Source organism: Ptychodera flava, chromosome 1, assembly GCF_041260155.1.
Source record: "Ptychodera flava strain L36383 chromosome 1, AS_Pfla_20210202, whole genome shotgun sequence".
Taxonomy (NCBI): Eukaryota; Metazoa; Hemichordata; class Enteropneusta; family Ptychoderidae; genus Ptychodera; species Ptychodera flava.
The window spans coordinates 10,393,841-10,417,958 of record NC_091928.1 but is presented as its reverse complement, the minus strand read 5'-3'; the positions used below and the strand labels follow the sequence as shown (position 1 = coordinate 10,417,958).

At 37.2% G+C, this 24,118-nt stretch overlaps 2 protein-coding genes and 1 long non-coding RNA gene across 10 annotated transcripts in view; all 3 read right to left on the bottom strand.

Moving 5' to 3' along the window:
* Nucleotides 1–4,816: 4,816 nt before the first annotated feature.
* LOC139129894 (small ribosomal subunit protein eS10-like) lies at nucleotides 4,817–11,115 on the bottom strand. The gene is made up of 6 exons (XM_070695587.1): nucleotides 11,049–11,115; nucleotides 10,418–10,559; nucleotides 9,236–9,410; nucleotides 8,029–8,094; nucleotides 5,575–5,636; nucleotides 4,817–4,935 (listed from the first exon to the last, which is right to left on the bottom strand). Exons 2-6 carry the CDS (start codon nucleotides 10,556–10,558, stop codon nucleotides 4,894–4,896), a joined length of 486 nt encoding a protein of 161 aa, XP_070551688.1. The 5' UTR covers nucleotide 10,559; nucleotides 11,049–11,115; the 3' UTR covers nucleotides 4,817–4,893.
* A 580-nt stretch (nucleotides 11,116–11,695) lies between these two features.
* LOC139129903 (uncharacterized) lies at nucleotides 11,696–16,265 on the bottom strand. The gene is made up of 3 exons (XR_011551717.1): nucleotides 16,121–16,265; nucleotides 14,750–14,926; nucleotides 11,696–13,747 (listed from the first exon to the last, which is right to left on the bottom strand). It is a non-coding gene; the product is annotated as an uncharacterized lncRNA (long non-coding RNA).
* Nucleotides 16,266–18,786: 2,521 nt separating this feature from the next.
* The window catches only part of LOC139129843 (dynein axonemal intermediate chain 7-like), a 105,870-nt gene continuing 100,538 nt past the window's right edge, over nucleotides 18,787–24,118 (bottom strand). For 5 of the 8 annotated variants that reach the window (XM_070695547.1, XM_070695562.1, XM_070695526.1 and 2 more), the window contains 6 exons: nucleotides 23,659–23,924; nucleotides 22,971–23,042; nucleotides 22,108–22,257; nucleotides 21,808–21,834; nucleotides 20,036–20,137; nucleotides 18,787–19,609 (listed from right to left, as the gene is read on the bottom strand). In XM_070695547.1, coding sequence (XP_070551648.1) covers nucleotides 19,472–19,609; nucleotides 20,036–20,137; nucleotides 21,808–21,834; nucleotides 22,108–22,257; nucleotides 22,971–23,042; nucleotides 23,659–23,924 — 755 coding nt within the window. In that variant the 3' untranslated portion in view covers nucleotides 18,787–19,471. The remainder of the gene's footprint in view (nucleotides 19,610–20,035; nucleotides 20,138–21,807; nucleotides 21,835–22,107; nucleotides 22,258–22,970; nucleotides 23,043–23,658; nucleotides 23,925–24,118) is intronic. The other 3 variants (XM_070695575.1, XM_070695555.1, XM_070695571.1) reach the window with 1 other exon arrangement.

Here is a 24,118-nt window from a genome sequence, read left to right as displayed (position 1 = left end):
AAAATAAAATTTTAAACAGGAAAGTCGGACAAATGCCACGCGACTGGTAGGTCAGTCTATCCAGCACTGTAAAATATTGTCTTGATCTGCGGATTGCAAGGAAATTTAACTTGAGTTACACATGTGCCATTATCTTAGGTTTATATATTTCTTAACTATGGTCTTTAAGTCACATATATGGGAAAAAGGCAGCGGTTTCCCTCTGAATTCGTGTCTGGATAATCGTCTTTATAGCGGTTAGCTACTAGTAAAACACAGTCGATGGTTATAGGTCATTCATAAATAACGACTCGATTTTAGAGAGACTTCAATTTTCATTCTGTCAAACTGCTGACAAAGCAAAATTTGCTGTCGTAAATCGTGTGCCTTTATGACTCGCTGATACTCACCCATATCCCCACGTGTATTGCATTGGAGCATGTGTAGTATGTATGCGTTTAGACTACTGTATTACTGTATTGTAAACTGTAACCATTACTACGTATGTACCCCAGACAACGATATATATCATCCCTATTCAAATACCTTTGTGACAGGTATCATGAGCCAGTAAACAGTATAGTAAAAAGTATAGTACCTCTCTCTCTCTCTCTCTCTCTCTCTCTCTCTGCATCTTGGAAAGTGTCAATTTCAAACAACAATAACCAGTAGTATACAGTTGGTACCTCCGCAAAAGCGAGATGTGCGTTTCCGAACTCTCTTTATCTTTTCTGTTCACTTTACTACAGTGCAGGGGGACCATGACTTCTCCCCGTCCCTGTGTGTGCTTCGTGCCGACTACGCAAATGAACGATACGTCAAAAGTGTTGCAATAAACGGCTATTCAAATTGTTTTCAGTGCTTTAAAGGGAAATAGTCGTCGGATCTGAGCATGTGCGAGTATCTTGTTTACAAACAATGAATTTCGTGCATGATATCTAGATGCACCTCATCATCATAGCTGCAATATTTAAATTATACGATGTAGATTATGACAGACATGTTTTAACTTTCATCAATAACCATCGTACCTTGGATACAGTGTTGCAATCGGTCGTATGGGTCCCATACGACCTTTGAGCGCAGTTCCGACGACTATATCCCTTTAACTACATTTACTACTAACAATAGGTATGACACAAACATCAGCTATTCGTTTACGTCAGTCGAGACATCTTGTGTACCACATCCTGTGCAAACATCAATTTTGCAGTTTTCGCTCCATGAGTGCCGAGATGTGCAGCCATGTTGGTCATACGCAAGAATCTGAAATGTAAATTATCACAAAAATAAAAACCCGATTTTACTTAAAATTATTGACATTTGATATGACATAAAAAACTACAGAAAGGGCCTAATAAAGTGTATTTCCTCACTGACGTATCGGCACATCTTCACAGTCATTCATTTTTACTTTGGATTCTGACATCCCCAGCGGTAAAAAAAAATCCAAAACTAAAACCAAAAATAAAAAAAATTCAACGACGCCGATGCAAAGGAAATTGAAAAATTCCAAGGGAATAAAATGAAAAAAATCCTTGCAAGTTTCCATGAACATCGCACTGAAGGCCACTAGATTCCTTATCAGTGGTTGACTTCCCTTATGTCAGGACCATCTTCCACTCACAGGGTCTCCACCATGCATCGTCCTTGGATGCTTTGAAATCTACTGCACTGTCGTTTGACGACGTCATCCTAGTGTTCCCTGTTGCCATTGGCTAAAATGAACCCAGTACTCAGGGATACACACGGGGAAATGGAAGGCATCTGTACTTTCTGTGTTCAGACAAAACATGATCAGATTTCTTTCCATCTTACGCGAGTAAACATGTTTCGCATTTCATGGAGACGTTTTGGTATCAGACGGTGTATGAGAGGTGGGTACTTTTAGTGAACAATACCTGTTGGTATGAGTACTTCGGTTTTGTGGCCAGAAGCTGTAACTTTCGATTTTTTTTAAATTTTTGTTTCAAATGTTAACTACAGTTTCTATCTCTCCTCCCCAAAGCATGTTGAGATACACGGTATTCACTTTGTCAACTCAGTCTGTACATGTGTAGACTGCAGTGTTATTGTTGACAAGCGAATTCTGGTCAAGAGTAGATTTCAAATGAAAACAATAGTGGTGCGTTTTAGGCGTCTAAACACTGAGAGTGTGGACAAGATAAATAGTTGATAATTCTAGATGTTTTAGGAGATAGAACAAGAACTTGCAATTGACATTCAAAAAAAATGAAGAAACACTTTGAAATTTGCAACTACTGGCCCTTTGAATATGCAGACAATTAGAAATTGTTTTAAAACACGGGTTTCAAAATGATCACTTTGCGTTGGGATGAGAGTGAGCAATTCTTGTTCTTCATGGGGTATATACTGACTGTACATAAAAATGACATCTTGACACATACTTTGATTCGAGATACATTCCATTGTCATAAAGGCATACTCAGTACCGAGACCTGGACAATGTTATTTACTTGTTACAGTTACTTTCTACACGAATTTGATAAAGGTATAATTTTTCATTATAATATTTCAAAACTAATACATGCTCTGTTTCACAATTTATTGAAATTGCTCCAAACATTCCCTCCATGAAGAAAATATTCACAGACAAACGACCAGTACGTTCCTTATGGTTTTCACATCATGTTGCTGAATGTCACTACGAATCAGATGAGATTTCAGTAATATAGGTAGGGCTAGGGGAAGCTGCTGTGTCAAACACATGCATTAACCCTTTGAGTGCTGTAATATTTCCCAACAAAATTTAAGTGTAACATTTTATCATTTTTTATGAATTTTTCTGACATTTTTTCATCATTTTGGGCCAGATGGACATAACTTTTCATTGGCTACGACTTTTTACCAAAAGTTTGGGAAAAATCTGAAAAAAAATTGTCCAGGACAAGAAAAAAGTTGTCAGTTTTATATTCTATAAGGGCAACACAAATTGACTTTGGCACTCAACAGGTTAATGAATGCAAGTGGTTATTCAGCTTTAGACACTAAGTTGTAGTATTCGTTAGTTTTGAAAATTCATAAATTGTTTTTAAAGTAACAGATTACAACCTAGGTGACTGGGAGAGGAATTTCAGTATGTTACTTTACAATTTGCCCTGAAATTTGCTGAAACAATGTATGCATGTATGAAAGCGTTACATTTCATGTACTGCAACATTCCAGTTGAAAGCTGTTTCTCGGTGAGATATGCTAGGTGTGATCACTGCAACGCATGCAGAACAAGATACATTTATGGTAAAATGTACCTCTAAATTTAAATTATCTTTAAGACTTGCCTGTTATATGCTTCATTGTTATTCCTGTGAAAACATTTTTTTTTCTGCCACTGACTGAATGTATGAATTTTCCAACGCTTTTATAAGTTTCAAAGGTCAGTAAATTCCGAGTCGCTGTTCAAAAATTTGCATAGGGATCCTATTTTATTCTTGATCATAAAAGAAAAGTTTTGTACAGTAGTGTATGAGCAAAAAATTAAACCTTACTTGTAGAGGTATTACCTAAACCAGAAATATGACAGTGGGAGGAACAAGTATATAAACAGCTGGGCACCTACCTCGGTCAAATTGTCTTTTTGTAATAGGCAAGAAACAGTTTTTTCACTTGCTTTTAATGTCAACCAGCTTCTTATTCTACTCCCCAAAGCATGTTGAGATACACAGTATTCAGCTTGTCAACTCAGCCTTTGCATGTGTAGACTGCATTGTTATTGTTGACAAGTGAATTCTGGTCTGTACTGCACAGGTTAAATAGCAGGGGATTTCAGCATGCTTCAGAGAGTCGACCAAGAACTTGCGCTTGACATACCAAACAAAAAGTTCTTATGGTGTACAGAATACAATTGTAAAGTGTCCCATTTCCACCAGAGTCCAAGCTTTCTTTAGGCTGACGTTCTATGGACATTCTGTTGAATGGTATCATGTCTGTTGGGCAATCCAGTACAAGTTGACTCTACAGACTAACACGGAACATTCGTTCCTGCACTAGATATCTTACTGACCTCCTACTTCTATTATTAGCAGCCAGACAATGTGTGTAGTACCCTAGAAATGTGTCAAGGAATCACCCGTGCACTTGGATGATCGTCAGTTCCGGAATAATCACACCACTGCCCTGACCTGCATAAAAGTCAGGGCTAAACAGTGATGTCAACTCTGGTTTGCCTTGAAGAGAAAAGTGCGGACATACGCAGCGGACGTTGTTACGCCAGCAAAACACAAGCGACTTTGAGGTAATTTGCATAAGGAACGTGGCCAGACTCGCAGTAGGGAGATGTACTTGACCTATTCTCAGTGTAGGTTGCCAGCAATGCCAGGAAATAGCAGCCTCCTGTTGACCTCCTACGAAATCATCGATAGTCAAGATTGGCCTCGGTGTCGACACAAGGGAGTAGTTTTGCATCCCTTGTAACTTGCCACCGTTCTCTGATATGGCCACTTTGCTATGCATGTGATACAATAACTGTGGGAACTCCATGACATCTACAGCTTACCATCGCAGGCAGAGATTCTCACTTTACTTCAAATGACCAATCTGGCATCGCATAACTGACACGTCGTGGAAGAGTTAATAGACCGTTCAAATTTTTGTGCCAGGGAGAAATTTTTACACAAAGTCTTTTACTTTTAGCTGATATTTATCAATGGACAGTAAGGTTATATTTTGCAGACAACAGACTGATGGGACAGGATTATATCCAATTTAAAATCATAGCAAGTGAAAAACAAGGGCATAAACGTTAGATGCATACAATTGAGACCATGGATGAGGTAATGTTCACATTTATGATTACTCACATCACAAACCACAATACCTATTTTGGTGTCAAATATTTTTTTTAATCTCCTTAATTACGTTCTTATTTGACTATACATCTCAAAAAAAGCCAGCAATTTATGAACTGGGTCCACCTCTACCGCGTCCAAAGCCACCTCTCTGAAAGAGAAATTAACACAGATCAGACATTATGCATAACCGTGTACAATAAACACCCTGCTGAAAAAATGAAAAATTTTGAATTCTTCCTTTCATGAGGAACACAGATCAGACAAGTGTCTTTCATTGAATGAAATAACTTCTATATCCTGTAAAATAAATATTCTTTACTCCTGAGATAATTCTGGTGGTATCATATTGGTAGCTCCAACACAGTAACTCTGCTGATTGAAAGCTTTGAATGATAAAAAGTTGCAGTTTACAGCACAGATTTTCCTATGGTGGCACAGGAGTACTCTCAGACATTTTGATACAGTCAGCTGAACTTCTATGTATCAGGTGCATTATTTGGGAACACTCCACTGCTACATTCCTCCTGATGTGCAGCATGCTCGGAAGGTTATACCTGATTGGTCGATTATCACCATTCACAGCAACTGACAGTCAGATTCAGCCAACCTATTGGATAACAGCTTCCGAGATACTGCACATTAGCCCACACTCTGGTGCCCAATGACAGAAAACTGTCCCTTGTCTCTGACCAGGAGGGGTACACCTTCTAGCTACCCAGTGCATTAATTTCCAACAATGTTTCCAGTAGCACTAACTCTGCACGGAATTTACACACAATACACTTACAAATTCAAAGCTTGGATTTGGACCGGGGCCGGCATCTCCCTTCTTGTCTGGTCCAGCACCAGCTGTGAAAAGATAAGTAAACAATTTGTTTATTAATTATTTATTAATGTATTCCATGTAGTATGGAAGTATCTTTCAAAGGTATTAGGACATGAGCTAATCATGAGATACAAAGCTACCGGTATATTGTTAATGAGCCAAACTCCTGGGTGGGAAAATGGTCAAGTGATGAACAATGTCTTGATAACCGATACAACTATTATGACAATTCACTCCATCCTTTACACAGTTATCATGGTATTATCCACAGACTGTTACCATAGCAACTACCATAGCCACAGTGCTGTCACAGTATCATCCAGAGACTGTTACCATGGCCACAGCATTGTCATGGTGTGAAACAAAGCTTCTTCAATCTTTTCATTTTCACAAATCACAACATACAGCAGCTTATCACTGCACTTAAATATGATGAATAAAATCACATATCCTGGAACCAGCATTTGTTCTTTGTGTTGAAGTTCTACCAAAACGCATGCATATTGTTTCATTATCAATGCAGCCAAATCATCTTTAAAACAGTGAGTACCATATGATTCATGAAGGAGTAGTTTGGCTTCAAAATTTCAAAACTGTAATATTTCAAAGGTGGATCATTTAAACATCAAATGAATTGCATCAGCCAAGCCAGGTAGGTTGATGCAAGAGGAATTTGTCAGACATGAAAGAAGAGTGGCCAACTGAAATTTGAAATGTTCAATCTGCATTTTAATTAATGTAGTTTTTTAGATTTCAATGAGAGAAGCTAAACATTTTTTAATTTTCGAAATTGGATGAACGGTTACAATTTTATAGCTTTTTAAAACATTCACTTTTACTCTTTCTGTAGAAAGACAATACATATAATAACAATGGGAACAATGGGACAAAAATGAAGGAGTTTTAGCTGAAATTTACAGTAAATTTGCTGTAACTTTGTTAATAAAACATCTTTTTGTACCAAATTTGGCATGGAGATAGATTTCAATGGCACACACAAATGTATCCTAAAATCACGCGATTACGATGGTGGCCATATTGGATTTATCCATGGCAACGGATGAACGACACTTAACGAGAAATGACAAAATGAAAATATTAAGCTCAAATGGCATAAGTGATATATCAAATTGAAGGTCTTTTTGAGCTGATGACACTTTTGAATAGCTCTACTGCATTAAAACTGCCTACAAATAGTATTTTATCCAAATAAAGGCTTTCAAAACATCACCACTGGGGCCATGTGGAGTTTTGACATTATTTGGTAAAGGCTTCTTCAATTTTATCAGTTTCTGAACAATTTGAAACTTAGAATTTAATTTAAGGATTATTGGTTAAAACTATGTTCCAAAATTATTGATCATCTTTAAAATTCAGGAGTAAATTGAATGAGAAGTCGATGTTTGGAGGTGCTAAAAATTGCATACTTGTCATGGTAAAGTTATCAGCAACTAAGATGGTCTCATCATACCACCTGTCAGACATGCAAATTTCCTTTGTTACAAACATTTAAAAAAATCAATACCCTTTCTTTTGCCAACACAGATGCAACTTATTCCCTTAGTTTCTTGAAAATATTGTGTATGGCTGTCAAAAATCTATGTCGACAAAATCACAAAATTGCTATCTCCTCTGTGCAAAAGGGATTGATCTTCTCATTATTCACCATGAGAAATTAGAGAATTATGATTATCAAAACTATGGTCCCAGAATTTTGATATATGGACCGAGCTGTTCTGTGTACAGAAGAAATTTGCTCCAGTTCAATGAGTGATCTCCGTGTGTACGGATCATGGAGAATTGTGGGTAGCCTCACTTACTGTGAAGCGTGGTCAATATCTCCGTCAATAAATACGTGAGCTGTTCAAAATTTCTCATTTTTCTAGCAAAAATTCAAAAGAAATAATGATAAACTGCGTACTAGAGGACGTTTCACTGAGAGTTGGTCGGGTTAGGTCTCGGAAAAATCGCTCTCAATTTTTTGTCTCGGATTTGGTCATATACACTGCCCTATGTTGGTGAAGAACCGTATATCGCGAGAAAGAGCGAGATCTGGGCTTTCAAATGAGTATTCGATGTAGGGATGTTTTGATTGGCTCACCTTCAAAAATGCGTTTCAAAATCAGCTATGTAAATATTAGGTGCTGCCATGTTTCAGATCGCCGTTCCCGGTACCGTTTCTAGCTCAATTTGCAGTTTATTCAAAAAGTAAGTAGTTCATATAAAGAAATAAAAAACATATGAGAGAATAGCTGCAATTTTAAGTTTTAGCCTCATGTATTTTTTCCACAATTTTCTTTCCCGTTATCGATGTTTTTCAATTTTGAACATGACTAAGTCACTGGTGATTGAGTGTCAATTCAGCACGTCCTGGGCGATCTGTTGGCCTCCCTACTGAAAGAAGAGTAAACTTACGTGGTCCTCTCCTGTATGCTTGTCTGTCTTCTGCTGGAGTTGCAGGTCCTTTGGATGGTTCAAATCCTGGCCGATAAAACACAATGCAAATATTCAATATATGTTTCAAAATGATTTCAGTTTATCTAACTTGTGGCCTTGTGCCTCAACCATCTACAGTCTGTAATATATCTATACCTGTGGTGAAGACTGGGTCTCACTACATTGTATGTCACATGCAATGACAGAGTATCAGAATTTTGACAAAAATCAAACCAGGCCAACCGAGTATCAAATACTGCGGATACTTGGCATGAATACATCTCTCTATCCTTTCGCCACCATGTTATTCTAAACCAGCTCATGGAAACATGATGAGATTTGTTCCTAACATAATTTTCCTACACACAGACAACTTGGCTCCTTTTGCTTCAGTAGAAAGCACGAAACACGACTGGGACAAAGAATATGAGAGACAGGCACCAATTACATTAGCACATCCAACACTTATTACTTATGTACCACAGTTTACTTGCATCGAAGCGCGCGCGTACTACCGGTATTTGCACTGCAGTGCAAATACCAAAAACATTATTCCATACCTGCATGCAAATGAATAGAACAGCGCGTGATCCTTGTTTTTCAATGTGTGTCGCGTAAACTATTTAAAATGTGTTCGCTTGTGTTTTTAGTTACTTTGTTTTCTCGATAAAATAAACAGGGGGAAACATATGTAATAATAACAGAACCCCATGGCGAGCGAGCAAGCTTGCCGTACCTGGGGTATTTGCACTCGTGTTTGCGTTGAATCCGGCTGTCCTTTCACTCGCTGCGCTCGTGAAAGCACGACCGCCGGATCCCCCGCAAACACTCGTGCAAATACCGCTGGTACGGCGCGCTTGCACTCTCTCGCCATGGGGTTCTGTCATAGTATGTAATAGACATGCATGTAACTCTTTAACGTAGCATGCAACTTTGGGACTGATAGTTGAGTGCTATAACTGTTACATTGATCTTTTGGTCTACCAATTTGAAGCTTATGGAGTAAATAAAGCTTAGTTTTGAGTAAACTGAAAACTTTATTCTCGCTCATTGATTTAACACAGAGATGGCAGCCATATTAAATTTCAAATACCGGTAAAAGTTAGGTTATTTGTTTCTCCTACATCAACTTTTGCATGATGACCCCTGAACATCTGATGCTGCTCGTACTTTCGTCGTCACTCACCTTTAGGCCTAGGTCTTGCAGCTTCTGGTCTGGTTTGTCTGCGAAGTGTGGCTGGTACAATCTCTGGAGGCAGATGTAAGAAGTCTCGGAGATATTGGATACCTTCATTGGTAAGGTACCAGTAATAGTGCCTCCATGCAAACTGTTCTTTCACATAACCTCGTGATTTCAAAGACTGTGAGGAAAGGAAGGAAATTGATGACTTGCAAGATATTTGACGATGGTGCTATAGTTGTGGACTTGGATAGCCAATCCATACAAAAACAACAGTTCCTGGGTTTTTTAGTAACAACAATGCACAAAAAAATTCAGGCCGAGTGAACGACGATGGACAACTTTTGACTCTTATTCTGCAAGGTCTGTTACTTGCCCATTTGCCAAGTCAGTCACAAGTGTATTGGGCAAAAACCTGCATGTATTTTCTTCCATTTGGTATCTTTTAGCGAGCAAGTCAGTAAAGATTGTATCTATGTTTTCAGGGTCCTTCCAATTTTCAGGTCAGTGTTCGTTAACGTACACCAGACGGAAGGTTGTGCCTCACTGATTGTAAGAAACTTGACCTCATTGTGACTTATGACCTTGGCAATGTAAGGTTTGGAAAGAGGCGGGTAAGATTATGATGATTGCAGATGTCATCAAAAAGTTTAATTGAATCTGCTTCTACACCTGCAGTACAGCACACAACAGTGCTTAAGTCTACAATTTGGTAAGAGTGGCACTACAGTCCTGTAACTCACTATACTGTACTCAGGCTGGTCATATCCATAGATCTTGCAACACAACAGTATTGGCAAGTCAAGGCAAATATGTAAAGTTCTATGATAATATTTTTGATTTATATAATAATTTATATGATAAATGTAAACAACAGAGAGACAAAAAGCTCTACAATACAAACACACCAAACAGAGGCCAACTGTAACATCATATAAGGCCCGCGTTATATACAGTATAACATATATCATGCCTCAAAACAGACGAGGTGTGTGCAGTTAGGTTCGTTCATGATGGAGGTAGCATACTACCTTCATGGTTCGATGTAAACAAATGTCAAATCGAATGAAACTATCAATCTACGGGAGTAACGATAGTCATTGGGTCAAACTTTATGTGCATAACAACACTACAATACTCAATAAATTTTCAAAATGTGATATGTTCGGCAGAAATAACTGGACTTACTATCATCCCTTTGATGACGTGGAGGTTGGGCACATCAACTTCTTGATGTTTTGGTAGGTGAAAATCTTTCTTGGCCACCATGACGCCCTCTTTGAAGAGGTGTTCATAGATGGCAACGCGGTTCTTTTTTGGCATCAGCATCCTTGTAAAGAGAGAAAGGCGAGATATACGTGATATATGAATATATGCTCCATATAAATGTATGTTGTAGGCAATTTTATTTTCCAAACCGATAACATCCCCCGTGCAACAGTATCGTAAGTAAATGATGCGATTCATTTTTGTTTTTCTTTAGACACTAACATTACAGTAACAACGAACACACACACCATGGTTTTATGGATACTGTTCCGGTACCTGCATATACGAAGTTAAGAAGTATGGTACATTTCCCCTTCAACGATGTTGAGTACACAAACCATTGAAGGACTACAGAGTAGAGCCACTGCGAGAAATACATGTGTGAATCGAAAACAGGAACCGATTTAGTCTAGTAACGTGGCTCGTACAGAAGAAATATTACCACAGACGACTCAACTAATTTCTTAAGATTTTATTTGGTATTCAAACTATTGACCATTGGCTAGGATGACCGGTGATATTCCCGATTGAAAGTGTCTCTACACATACCTTGCCAATCTAATATGGCGGCGCCTAGGGAAGAGAACGATTGACGCATGCGCTTTGAGAGCGGCCGTTCTCCCACAATCCTTTACTGTTACCAACAGCTACCGCATAGTCTGTCTGACTCCTGTCACACATGGAAAGACAAAAAATAAGGCAGAAATTTAAGCAGCCTGGAAAATATACATATTGATGTTTTATGTGTATCACCGTAAAATTGTGTGTCTGTCCGGTTTGTTTGGTCTGGATGAGGTTGAATTTGTAGAAAAAGCAAGTCTGTTTGGTGTGAGAGCACCTTGAAATTGCAGAGCTTGTTTACAAATTGTCAAGGTGCTCTCACACCAAACAGACATGCCTTTTCTACAAATTCAACCTCATGCAGACCAAACAAACCAGATAATCACACAATTTTATTTTCTGGGTCTAAAAGTTAACAGAAAAGAGGGAAATAACAAGACACTATCTGATCACTTGGTGTCAGGAAAAGGTCTGTTTACTACTCTCTGCAAGACATCAAGACAAAATAGCTGAGCAAAAAAGATTTTTTTCTCTTGCATCAAATATCAGGCTAATTTGCAGCACACTAGATCTCAAATATTGTCATGCTAGTTTGACAACATTATCACATAAAACACAAAACTAAGAGATTCTGCATAAATTAAAACAGGAATATTTATTGCACAATATCATGAACCGAATAGATATATAAGATTTAATAGCTAACACAGTCTACAAAAGGAAAATACAAAACTGATATATAGTAAAACCATAGGCTAGTACAATAACACATTTCCCCCTGAACAAATTTTAATTATTTCTTCACAAACATGGCAGTGAGTGAAAATGTTTCCCTGGGAACTTCTTGGAGTCGAGTACTGTATGAAGGCAGTGGTAGTACTACATTGGCCTCTTTTGAAAACTCAGTATTTTGCAATATTTCTTGCTTTCTTGGAACATAGCAAGTACTTTAGAATACTGGGAGAGGTTTGGCTTTGATTGAGAAAGGGGCTGGAAGAACAGTATTGCTAATTGTGATGTGTACCATGACATCACAACTGCAAAACACAACAACAATTGAAAATGATAGTCTACAGAATCCAAATGAATGACTTATTTTCAAGTCATAATTTGCATGACAACCGTTCATTACATTCCGCAAGTCCCCATTGTACAACCTATCAACTACTATATATTTACAGTTGATTTTTGAAAAGTAGTACTTTTTTATCCCTTTTACCATCATGGTTTTAACCAAATCCATTGTCTTCCATCGTAAAGTTGGACCAATACACACAGAAATGGGGTGAAAGGGTGCTAGATTATATCAAAAGAAATTTTCGGAAAGTTTCTTGGATATTCTACTTCAAGGCGAGTCAATGTATTTTCTGTGCAAGTATAAAAAACAAAATGTACCTTGGTTAAATATTTCATCAAATAAAGGCAGTGATCACATTAGACAAACTTTCACGAATAATTCTGTCTGTCTTAAAACAGCACACATATATGTATCAGTATTGATGACAAACATGAACTACAGTTCAGTGTAACAATGTCCATGGAAGTATTTTTTGTGATGAAATTGTGGTACTGGTAGAAGACAGACCTACTAGAAAGTGATACAGAGAAATCATAAGCAATACCCATGGCATTAGGCAATGACTAAAGATGTACATGGTAAATATATTGGATGCAGTATTCGGCTACACTAAGATACAGTATCAGTTCTACAGTTCAGACACACATACAATACCATTTTATGTAGATCAGTGGTCTGCCCTTGCATGTGAGGTGTGTGGCTGAATACATCAAATGATTATTTCATGCACTGGGGGAAACCAGGAACTCAAATAGACAACATTACAAACTAAACCAAATGTGAAAATGTACGTAGAACTGTTCATACTCCTGTGAATTTTGAAGTTTATCCACTTATATTTGTTTGTACCGCTCTAAGATGACTTCAGTATCTGTACATTCCATAGAACACTGCAGTACTCACAGTGTGAAGTTATATTCTGTAATAGAGTTTGTGACAGATTGCTTCTCTTTTGTGATGAGATCAGAAAAAGTGATAAAATGCTGATAAAATGTTTTATATTTCATTCATTACATGAAAATCACTTACTAATTCACTAAAGATTATAGAAAAATGTTATTTTTCCAAAAAAGCATACCTGATTTCATTGAGGTACATTGCTGACAAAAACTATAAAAGTCAACAAATTTGGAGTTAGATGTTTCTGAATACAATTTGTAAATCATTTAAAATCTATGACCATTTTGTTACATCAATACAGAACTGAGAAAAAAGAAAATTACACTATGCATTAGACACAATGCAAAGATTACAAGATAAAAAGAAACAAAATGACGTTATAAAAATCTATTTCAATTACAATGAAAATAGTTGGATACAATGTTGATGAATGTTATTGGACGATATATAGTAGTGTGATTGATATTGCTGAAAATGCATTCTGTCTAGTGAACACAAATTTGACGAGATTGTCTCCCTGTTTGCAATCTCTTTTTGTTAATAACAACTTCAGAAGGCAAACTTGAACTCCATCTCAAATAACCGGCAGTGACCTGTAGCACGACATATTGTAGAATCTGTTCTACAGTTAATTTTCTTTGTCCAGCTCCAGTTTGGGAATCGGTGCCTTGTTCTGCATCATTCCATGAACCATCTGTCTGTGTAGTTTACTGCCGGGCAAATCAAGAAGAATAAAAACATGAATTGTGAACTCTGGAAAAAGATAAGGTACAGACTACAAAGTATTAGTCTATTTGGATGAAGTACCGCCATTGACACACTATCACTGCTCCTATTCTCTGAGAACATTCTATTTTACCAGTGTATTGTCTTTACTACGGAAAACTAAATCCATATGATTTCAATGTTGAGGTTACAACATATCAGGCAAACATTTAGAACGAGTCATGTTCAATACATAATAGGTATTGGCTCAAAACTGGTTGATTAACTGCTTTTATGTTGCAATTTCAAATTTGACATTTTGCTTCTTTGAGAAAACATCATCTTCTTAGTCAAAGGAGTTGGTTTGAACTGAATCTGATTAGAATCAAATTTAGACATGGACTTGGATTTCACTGTTTAAATTCTTTGCCTTTCACGTTATGATTTGACGAACTCCAAACAAATACAAAGGACAAGATGCAATGGTGGCAAACAAGCCACTCGCTACATTTGAACTTTAAGGTAGAACGCGCCTTGTTGACAGATATTTGGACTCTCAAACTTTTATAAATTCTTTTCTGATCTACCACTTGTGGGGACCCATTTTAAAGCTCTTGGTGTATGTAAAAATTTTCACTGTCATAGTTTCTTAAAATCCAAAATTTTGTTTTCTCTAAAGAGTTAATACCACGACCATTTTGAATTTCAAATATCAGTAAATCTTGGGTAACTTGTTCCTTTAGTACCAAAATTTGCATGGTGACCACCGATTTTTATTCTCTATTTTGAAAGAGAATGGTTGAAAGTTTCTTTGAGGATAGTTTGAGCAAAAGTGTAAGGTTTCATTTTTTGAGGCGCATACTACCTTAACAGACTGAGGTAAAATCAGCCATCGGCACGCACATTTCAATGCAACAGAGAGCAATCATTGATTTTCAATGACTGGATCTGTATTTTTCCACTCCACATTCTTATTCCTGTCTGAATACAAAATCACAAAGACTTACTTTCCCGCAGGATGACCTTTGACCATCAGTAATTTCTGAGTACACGGTGACATCATATTGTCTGTTGGACTCATAAACATTGACCCAAGTTGTTTTCTCTTGACCACAGCTGGTGTCTCTGTTTGGCCCTCGTAGTTAGCATTGCCGTCTTTATTTGAAAGTGACATCTTCTATTATCTAGTGGAGGAAGGATAAACAAACTATTAGACTGATATGTTTGCCATGATCTGATGATGAACTACATGATGGTGCAATATCACCGTGGATGTAATTTTACATCCACGGTACAACTAGCTTGCTCTCTCCTACGTCCAATAGCTTTGATTGCAATAATAGAGATACACAATAGGCTGTTTCATAAGACTTCTATTACATCCATCAACTTAAAAAAGGCTAACCACAAATCCTCTCAAAAATTGGTCGATGGTCTAAGAACAGTATCTGTCACACTTATTGAGACAATATATCCCATTGATGGGTCAACCATCTTCATCAAACCCAAGATTTGGTGTTACCTGGTATATGCAGATTCACATCACAACTTTCACAATTGTCTTGATTAAAGGCACTCTTTTTCATCAAAAAAGATTAAATATTGAGAATTATCAATGAAATTTAAGTGACTGACATTCAGGACTGAATGAATTCTTTCTGAAAACGGTTGATGGGATCCAGACTTCCATTTTTTTGGTTGCCCAACTCTTAACATGTGAGTCAATCACAGTCCCTCTATCAGAGTCAATACAACCATAGACCCTCGAGGGTCTATGATACAACGCAGAGTGTGGTACTTGTTGTATGCCTGTGCACAGTCCCTCTATCCACAGGGACTGTGGCCTGTGGCAACAACAGTCGGCGCACAGCCCATGGGCTACAATTATTGCAGCTAGTTGTACTCTTACGTCTTGGTTCAAGCACGTCGAGAGAAAAGTACCAAGTTAAAACCTGTTTGGCTCCAGTTGACCATGGATAAGGGTCATGTTTAAATGATGCAATTTTGTTTGATTTAATCATACTACATAAAACATGTGACACTCTCCTACCGTAAATATTTCAATGATAAAACTGCTTCATCGCGGTAGCTCGATACATTATCCATACACTGGAAGTTCTTACTCCATTTTGTTAAGATGACAGAAATTAGATTCAGGTGGGAGCTCACACACTTCAGTGTGTGCATTGTGAGATTTTAGTTTTGTGTAATCATACGAAAAGCAAAAGCAAAGGAAGACAAAACTAAACTCAGAGAGTTTTGCATGGGTGAGTCATGTCAATTGTTAACGAGTGAGGCATGGCCAGAAAATGAGACAAGTTTAAATCCAACGTTCTGTAAACTCCCAAAAAGAGAAATTGACGAATATGTTGACTTACTCTTAATAGAACTGCAGACGTTTCCTATTGCAAATTTGCACCTTGATGTCGGGTTGCCAAAACACAAAGCCGATCGATCACGTTTAAAAAGCTGAACAACACACTTTTGTTTTGATTTTTGAATGAAACCGCCTTTCTTCCGTTTGTCCGTTAGCAATTCTTATCTCCAATGCAAGACGCCCCCAGCGTACATTTAGTATATTTACTTCGTTTTTCATGTCTCTCAACGTTCTTGCGCGCCTTTTTTGTACATTCAGCTTCACCAATTCATTGCATTGAAATTGTAAACACAATGAAGATAAATTTTACATAATGGTAATTTCTCATTAAAATTTCACAAAGTTATTCACACTTCCTCTTTATCGCTGATAAGTTTTTTTATTTTTGTCAAAAAACTCTTGGAAAAATCCTTTGACAGGAACCTCCATATCAGCAGTTTAGTGCATGGGCTTACACAATGAAATGGACGTCGCCTGTATAGCGTTGTTCTTTAATACCTGGGCTAACAAAATTTACCAGACAAAATGCCAGACTGCCCTCGTTACTAGATTGAGGACATATTAAATTTCCATTTCCACAGTCAGCAGCACCCCTTACACAAGCCATCATATTAAGCCAGATTAGTCAGATTTGAACAGAAAATCACTTCTCTTTCCTGACCATTCTTACGATAGAACAGCGTGTAGATTCTATCTAGAAAACAACATGGCATTCTTTGCTGTTGGATTTTCAATTTAAAATTTGTTTCACCCTGTCCATTACAATATGAAATATTAAGTCTACATAATTGTAAAAATAAGAAACAAACAAATAATAGTGCAAAGAATCAGTCTGAAAAAACCCTTTCAAGCCTTATACTTTTTGGTAACTTACCAGAGCAACCTTTATATATAGGGGTTTAGGCCTGACAGGGTTAAGATGGAAAAGAAATATCAATAATTTTATTTCATTGTAGGAATACATTCAAGGTGCATGCATCTTTTACCTTCAAGTTTCACAAGGCTTGAAAATTTAGCCATAAATATCATCATCAACTTTTTTTCATCATCTTATAAATAAAATACATTTTCATCCGTGAAGACAGATAGTATTTTAGTTGCAGTACATAGGAATGAAGGGCAACCTTAATCTCATCAAGGTTAAGTTCATTTCTTACATTCCAAATTATGTCTTTCACAAAGGAAGTGATACTGTAAACAATATCTTATCTTTCAGTGTTGTCATTGTCAATTCCTACAATTGCTAATCTTGTTGTTTACATCATTTTCTGACAAAATAAGAAATACATTTTTTGCACTATTCTTTTTCCGTATTTGTGTTCAAATAATGCATGTTCCAGGCTTTCAATCTTGGTCACAAATATGACATTTGTCACCACTTAAAGCTTTGGCCATGCTTCCTATGATAAGGCCTCTGTGGAATATCTTCCATTATTCACTGAGTTGCTAACAATTCTTGTTAAATTAAAACGAACGAATAATGAAGTTTAGAAATTGTTGGCGAGTGTGAGTTTCTCAAGCCACTTTTGGCCAATTTGACCTTTGACTTTCATGCCATGCCAATGTCCAGTACACTGGTTTGGTTCTTGAATCACTGCTTGTTAAACCACGGTTCTTCAGTATGTATATGTGATCCAATGTCAGAATAGAATTTATCAGTATCTTACTTTAAAGTAACCTCATGGTGTTTGTACCTTCTCTGATTTTCACAATTATTTCCCACTGGTTCAATCAATGTAACAGGTCACTATACACCATTTGGATTTGGTTATTGACCTTGAAATAAAGATGGAGATTATGATGTTCAACTGGACAGGTCACTGTCAGATTTCCAGATAAGACTAGTTCACACAGGAAGTGTCATCTGTGCATCTGTTGTGGATTCTGTGAGAGGGCCTGCAAAGAGCGCCCTCAAGAGCTTTCTGTCTGCAGGAGGGCAACACATGCACCAGATATTCTGACTTTCACATCAAAGCTTCATTTGCAGGGTAGCAAGGAACATTACACCAGTCTTGGTAAACCATTTAAAACAGCAGTTGTCAATTTTTTCCGAGGATGAGACCCAATTAACCTTGGAGAAATCAAGCAAAATGCTCAACATTGTACTAAATAAAGGTAGTGTGCTCGAAAGACTAGACTGGAAAGATTCAGTCGTGTGTGGGTGCTCCGGCGCACTGCGACCAAATCTTTCATTCTATCGAAACGCGCGAACTTTTGCCAAACCTTCAGCAAGGATCTAGGAAACTATAGACAATCCCTTTTCAAAATTGAGAAAAGGGGGGGGGGGGGGTAGAGAGAGAGAGCGGGGGGGGGGTGGTGATCTTGCAAAAATTGGAACAAGACTAACAAATATTTTCAGACAAGATTCAAATTGACCACCAGCCTTGTTTACTCTATGGGAAAAAGTAAATTATAGATTTTCAAAAATATAAGCTGGTGAAAAATTTTACTCAGTTTCAAAATGGGATCTAATACGTGGTAGACCAAAAAGTTAGTGTAATAGTTTGAGCCTGAATATGTATGCTCGAGGTGCACTCTGAATTGCCTCATCAATCATGCATACGAAGAGTCAACTCACAGCAGATTGCAAAATGCTAAACCATTGTAGACAAACTACTTATCTTAGTGGTACAGCACACACATGCACATCAAAAACACACAATTCAATACTGTTGAAAAATTTTATTGCCAAGTGACAACCATGCTGAGGTTGAGGACAGCCAATCAGCTGTGATTGATTACAATGGATGGAATTTACATACAGGAAGTACAATTATATAATATTAAAGAGAATCATCCTTCAAAACTATAAAACATTATATAAAGCATTCATTTTACTTTATATGTACACGTCAAACATTCTGCAATCGGTATATACATACACTTGTATAAAAATTGGATAGCCAAAGTCGGGTAAAAAAATGTCTACACAAATAGGTTGCACAGATTTGTAATAGTAAAATTGTCTCTATGTACAAGGAGGGAATGTTGTTGAAAAACGATGGACGGTGTCAAAACTGAGGAAAACCCTTATGAAATGTGTTGTAATTTAGGGAGTCAGTAGAGATAAATCTTCAGGACAAAGAAACCCCAGTTCATTTTGGAATTAAATTATACTCTGCGAGTACAATAAGATGCGTTTCAGAACCCCTGACTGTAGAAGACTTGTCAACTGGGCATAGGTGCAAAATCCAAACTAACCAGCCACTACTGAAAAAATATGAAGTACAATAATATGTTATGTCATAATGGAGTATGCAGGAGGTCAAGGCACTTCAAAATTTACTGAAATGTGGTAAAGGGTGCTTTGCTTGAAGATGTTCGTCTTTTACTGGTGTTTATTTGAACATTTTTATGAGTATGTGATGACTCTGGTAGCTGATAAAAGTTGGTAGACAGCGTCCACAAACTGGAAGCTTGATAACTTCATTCTGTCGATGCCTTGTTCAGTTGAGAGATCCAACACCATGTGATACAGGTCAGCATGGAACTGAAAATAACAAAGACAATAAAAGTCATGAGTTGTGACTGAAAATTTGACAGTTTATGCACCTGGCAAAAAAATGGGTAATCTTTAGTTTCAGTGCTTTTCAACAGGATGGCTCTGAAAAATCTGCGCAAGCCTGTAATCTTCAGTATCAATTTACACAACTTTTTCAAATTTTTGAATTGGATGAGGTGCCCCCTTCACAACATTTCTATAGTCAATCATGGAATTTCTGGAAATATGTGAGAATCGGCCACATGGTTAAAGTACAAGGGCAATGTTTTCATCAGTCCCAGAACTTTGACTGCATGGCATATCACTTTGCTGTGAAGGACAACATTTGAGCAGGATTAGATTATTGTGGCATGGCTATATACAGTGAGATCATAATCTGGAACAGAACTGTGATAGACTGGACTTTTTTCTCACCTCTGTACCCTCAGCAAAATCTTCAGTGAATTGATCGTCAAATTCTGTCATTCTGAGTTTCATGGCTCTCTGAGATGAAATCATTAGTAGTGACCACTCATCCTGTTGAGAGATGCAAAAAGATTTCATCACAAATTGAACAAATCCAAACTAGGTCTCTTCCTTCATACTTCAAAAGACTAAAAATGGTCATGTCCACAGACACTGCCTCAAAACAGTAAAAAATTTGTAAAAATGAAATGACAAAACTCTTTCCACATAAGCGTATCCCTATCCTAAAAGGAAAAAAAAAGACCAAAAAAAGGTTGCGAGAGGAAGGACACGCTAGGAATTTCATTCACACAGGCAGTTCTCAGCACTCAAGCGTGCTAATATCCAGAGAGAGAGAAGTCAAAAAATATCACCATTGGTATTGGTCAGGAAACTGCATGATAGTAAGAATGCATTGAATGAAAAGTACACACATTTTGCGTATTTCGTGATGAGACTTCAAAGTGAAAGTAAATCCAACTTAATTGCATGGTGCAAAAGCCCCCATTTTTTGTTTTTGTCATCTTGCCAGGATTGAAAGTAGCCGAGGGGGAAGGAAGGAAGGTGAATGCATAAAAAAGGTCACACTGAGAAACACATCTATATAAGATCATGAAAAACAAAAACCCAACTACCTCTTCGCCCTTGTCATTGCAAGAAAGAGTTGTGACAAAAAGGTAAGGTCACAATTATGACAGATTTGATGGCAGCAAGAACTTGTCATATAAAGTTGACAAATGTCAAGCTTCTATGTATATTAAAAAACACAATGTGGCTTGTGCACATGGTAAGCATTAAAATATGTACAACACCAATGTTTTCATCCCTTCTTTAAGTATACTCTTTCTACATGTAAAAGATATTCTAAACTATCTACAACTTCAGATAGCAGAGATGTACTTTGAAGGAATACATAACTAATAATGTAGATGAGATATGTAAAGTGAACAGCGCCCTCTTCCCATCCCAAACAGTTCCTTGGATGGAGTGCACAACTAATAATGTAGATGAGATATGCAATGTGCATGTGAACAGTGCCCTCTTCCCATCCCTAACACACAGTTCCTTGAATAGAATGCACAACCATGGTCTCTCCACAAATGTGAACAGCGCCCTCTTCCCATCCCAGACTTGTGGTTCCCCTGAACTCCAGTTTGTTCAATGCATTAAGCCAGAAGGGGCTGGGACATCAGAATTTATGTATATTTGATGTTTGTGAAAAGGTGTCTCATGTACAACTTTGTTCACCTAAGTACAGATTTTTCCTGCAATACTGAAATTGCCGCAAGTTTGGCAATTCTGTGTTATTCCCCAAGAAAACTGGGGAAAACTTAAGTGATAACATGTCCACAAAAAAACAGGTCCAGGAGAAAACAGCACCTTTACTAACCAACAACAAAGGTGCTGCTGGGACGCTAAAAATTGCAAATGTTGACATCTAATGAAAATTGAAATGTAAATCTGAGTTTTCTACAAGCCAGATGAGAAGATTCCATTACACATTAAACCACTTTAAATTATAATAAAGTTTTTATCAGATTTGATTTCTAGCAATTTACAATGCTCAAAGGTTATGAATATGATTTCCCACATGCTCATATATCAAGAAAAGAACATTTAAGAAAATACTACTAACATGCGACATGGAAAGAATAAAGTCAACTAAAAGTTGGGCTTTACAAGCCTTTTTAAGATTAACAATTAGAGAAGACTGGAGAAAGGTGTAACAAATCAAATAATACCTTCTCTTTGCGTTTTTGTTTTCTGCGCTGCATGTATAGAAATAAAAATTCATGCAAAATCTTTTAAATTAAAAAAAAAAGCAACACACTTAATGCAAAAGCAAAATTGCAGCCAATATCAAAAGTTAACGGATAACAGCACGCAAATTATATCAAATTAATATTCACACTTAAGTTTTAAAAAGCTTGGCTTTTATGCGCTAATATTACCAGCTTCAGCAAAATTGTAAATTAAATGCATTTTACAGAAACAGCACACAATGTTTTTTGTGAGTGGTAATTTAAGTATTGATTGCTAACCTCAATGACCGGTTCATCTTGCAGCAGTTCCGTTCCTTGGACGACGATCTTCTCTGTTCCGGATTCAGCATTCCATTTGCTCCAGGAAAAAGCAAAATGGGAAGCTGTCAATGCCATCTGCTGGTATACCCCTTCTTCAGTCAAATCCTCCTGGCAAAATATCAGGGAAATTCACTTTATGAAAAAGGTAAATAAAAATTTTCAAACCTTCCTAAAGAAACCTTTTTCACCATCCCCTTTTGAAATCAAAATCAGGGGTCACACCATGCAAAATTTTGGTATGAAAACCACCAAACTGTCAAAGACACTGAGAAATCTAAACTTGCTGCCGACCGCATGTTAGCTCTATTGGAAAACTTAAATTTTCATAAAATTAAGCCAGTAAAATCTTTATTTTCTCCAACAGCTTCTAAATGAACCCTCAAAGCTGGTAGATCAAAAGAGGTCTGTAAAGTATTGTAAAAGTTTCAGAGTCAGGATATCTGTCCCTGCGGCACATTCTACCGTAACTCTGCTTTCATTCCTATAAATAGAAATTACGCTATAGACATTCTCAGTGTGTGTGGTAGAAACTCTTCAGAGAACACCAGTGTTAGACCATTTACTCAAAAATTTAAGATGGTGAAGGCAGTTTATTCTCCTTGTCATAGAATTAAAAATGCAAAGTTTGTTCAGAAGAAATTTTCAGTCCCCTTGGTGATGGAACACTAACTGAACAAAATGACAAAGATGCCATATTTACTCCAAGATGAACATTATAACTACACTGTACTTTGAATGGTTCAATGATTATTATGACAGATATTTCTGTTAATGTTGCATACACTGATGTTCATCCCTTTGCAGACTATGACATATCTTACCTTTTCACTTATGCTAACGTACTTCTTGGATTCGGTTGTTGGGAATACGTTGACTCCAGCAGAATACAACAGCTGTGCAGGGGCAAAACAGAATTGCATTGATGTGTGAGCTGTGACCATTATGAACATCTTTGAGATCATGCAACACTCCAACATTTTGATAGTGGTACAATTAATTTATATAATTTACATATAGCTATTCTCAAACACCGATAGTCTGTTGATGATCAGCAAATGTGATGAATATTGTAACAAGCATAAAAGAGATCCATTCAAAATAAAATGTCACACTGAATTTCTGCAGCCACCTATGGACAACACATGAAATAGAATTTTGTGCCATGCCAGTGCAAACAAATACGTCTGGCTATATAGAGAGGAATACACAAAGTTGGTGCACACTGATTTATTTGTATACTAGTCCATTTGTATGCTTGGTGGTTAGGTTTCTGTCCAAAGAACAGTATTACCCAGTTCTCATGGAGAGGTTTATCAACTTGTCTAGGGGAGTCTTTCAAACCAGTAAATACAAACATACCCTCCAGGAAAACGAATAATATCAATATGGCTTCGCATAATCTAACATTTTGTCTTTGGGCAATTTATACTCCATGCCATGTGCACATGTGTTAAGATACAAGTCAAAGTCTGTCAAAACAAAACTTGTCAAAATGGTGGAGACGTTTACCTGTATAAGTTCTTTAGGAGTGACCCATTTGTCTTTGATGTTTTCCAGCTCTGGTTTAGTTTCAGAATCTTCAGGTTGTCTGAAGCAGCAGAGACCCTCTTTGATTTCAATTTCTATCTCCACAAGGGCTGCAATGATGGTGAGCAGTGCATTGTTGGCTTGCTTGGGTCTCAACTCCCAGCTCTGGAACGGCATGTTGATGTGTTTATCCTGGGTGCAGGTCAGCGCGCCAAAGTTTATGGTCTTGACGGATACCGTGCGGCCATCTGGAGGAAAATTAGGGAATGAGCACTCAGATGATTATAATGAACGTACCAAATCATTACATTCTGCTGAAATTATTTCAAAAAGTTTGTGAGGAAATCAACTGTTTTTAAAGTGTTTTTTTTTCAGGTGGTCTTAAAGAAATGATTGTTCCAAAAACAAGTTTCAGCCCATCCGAAGGAATAATTTCCCCAAA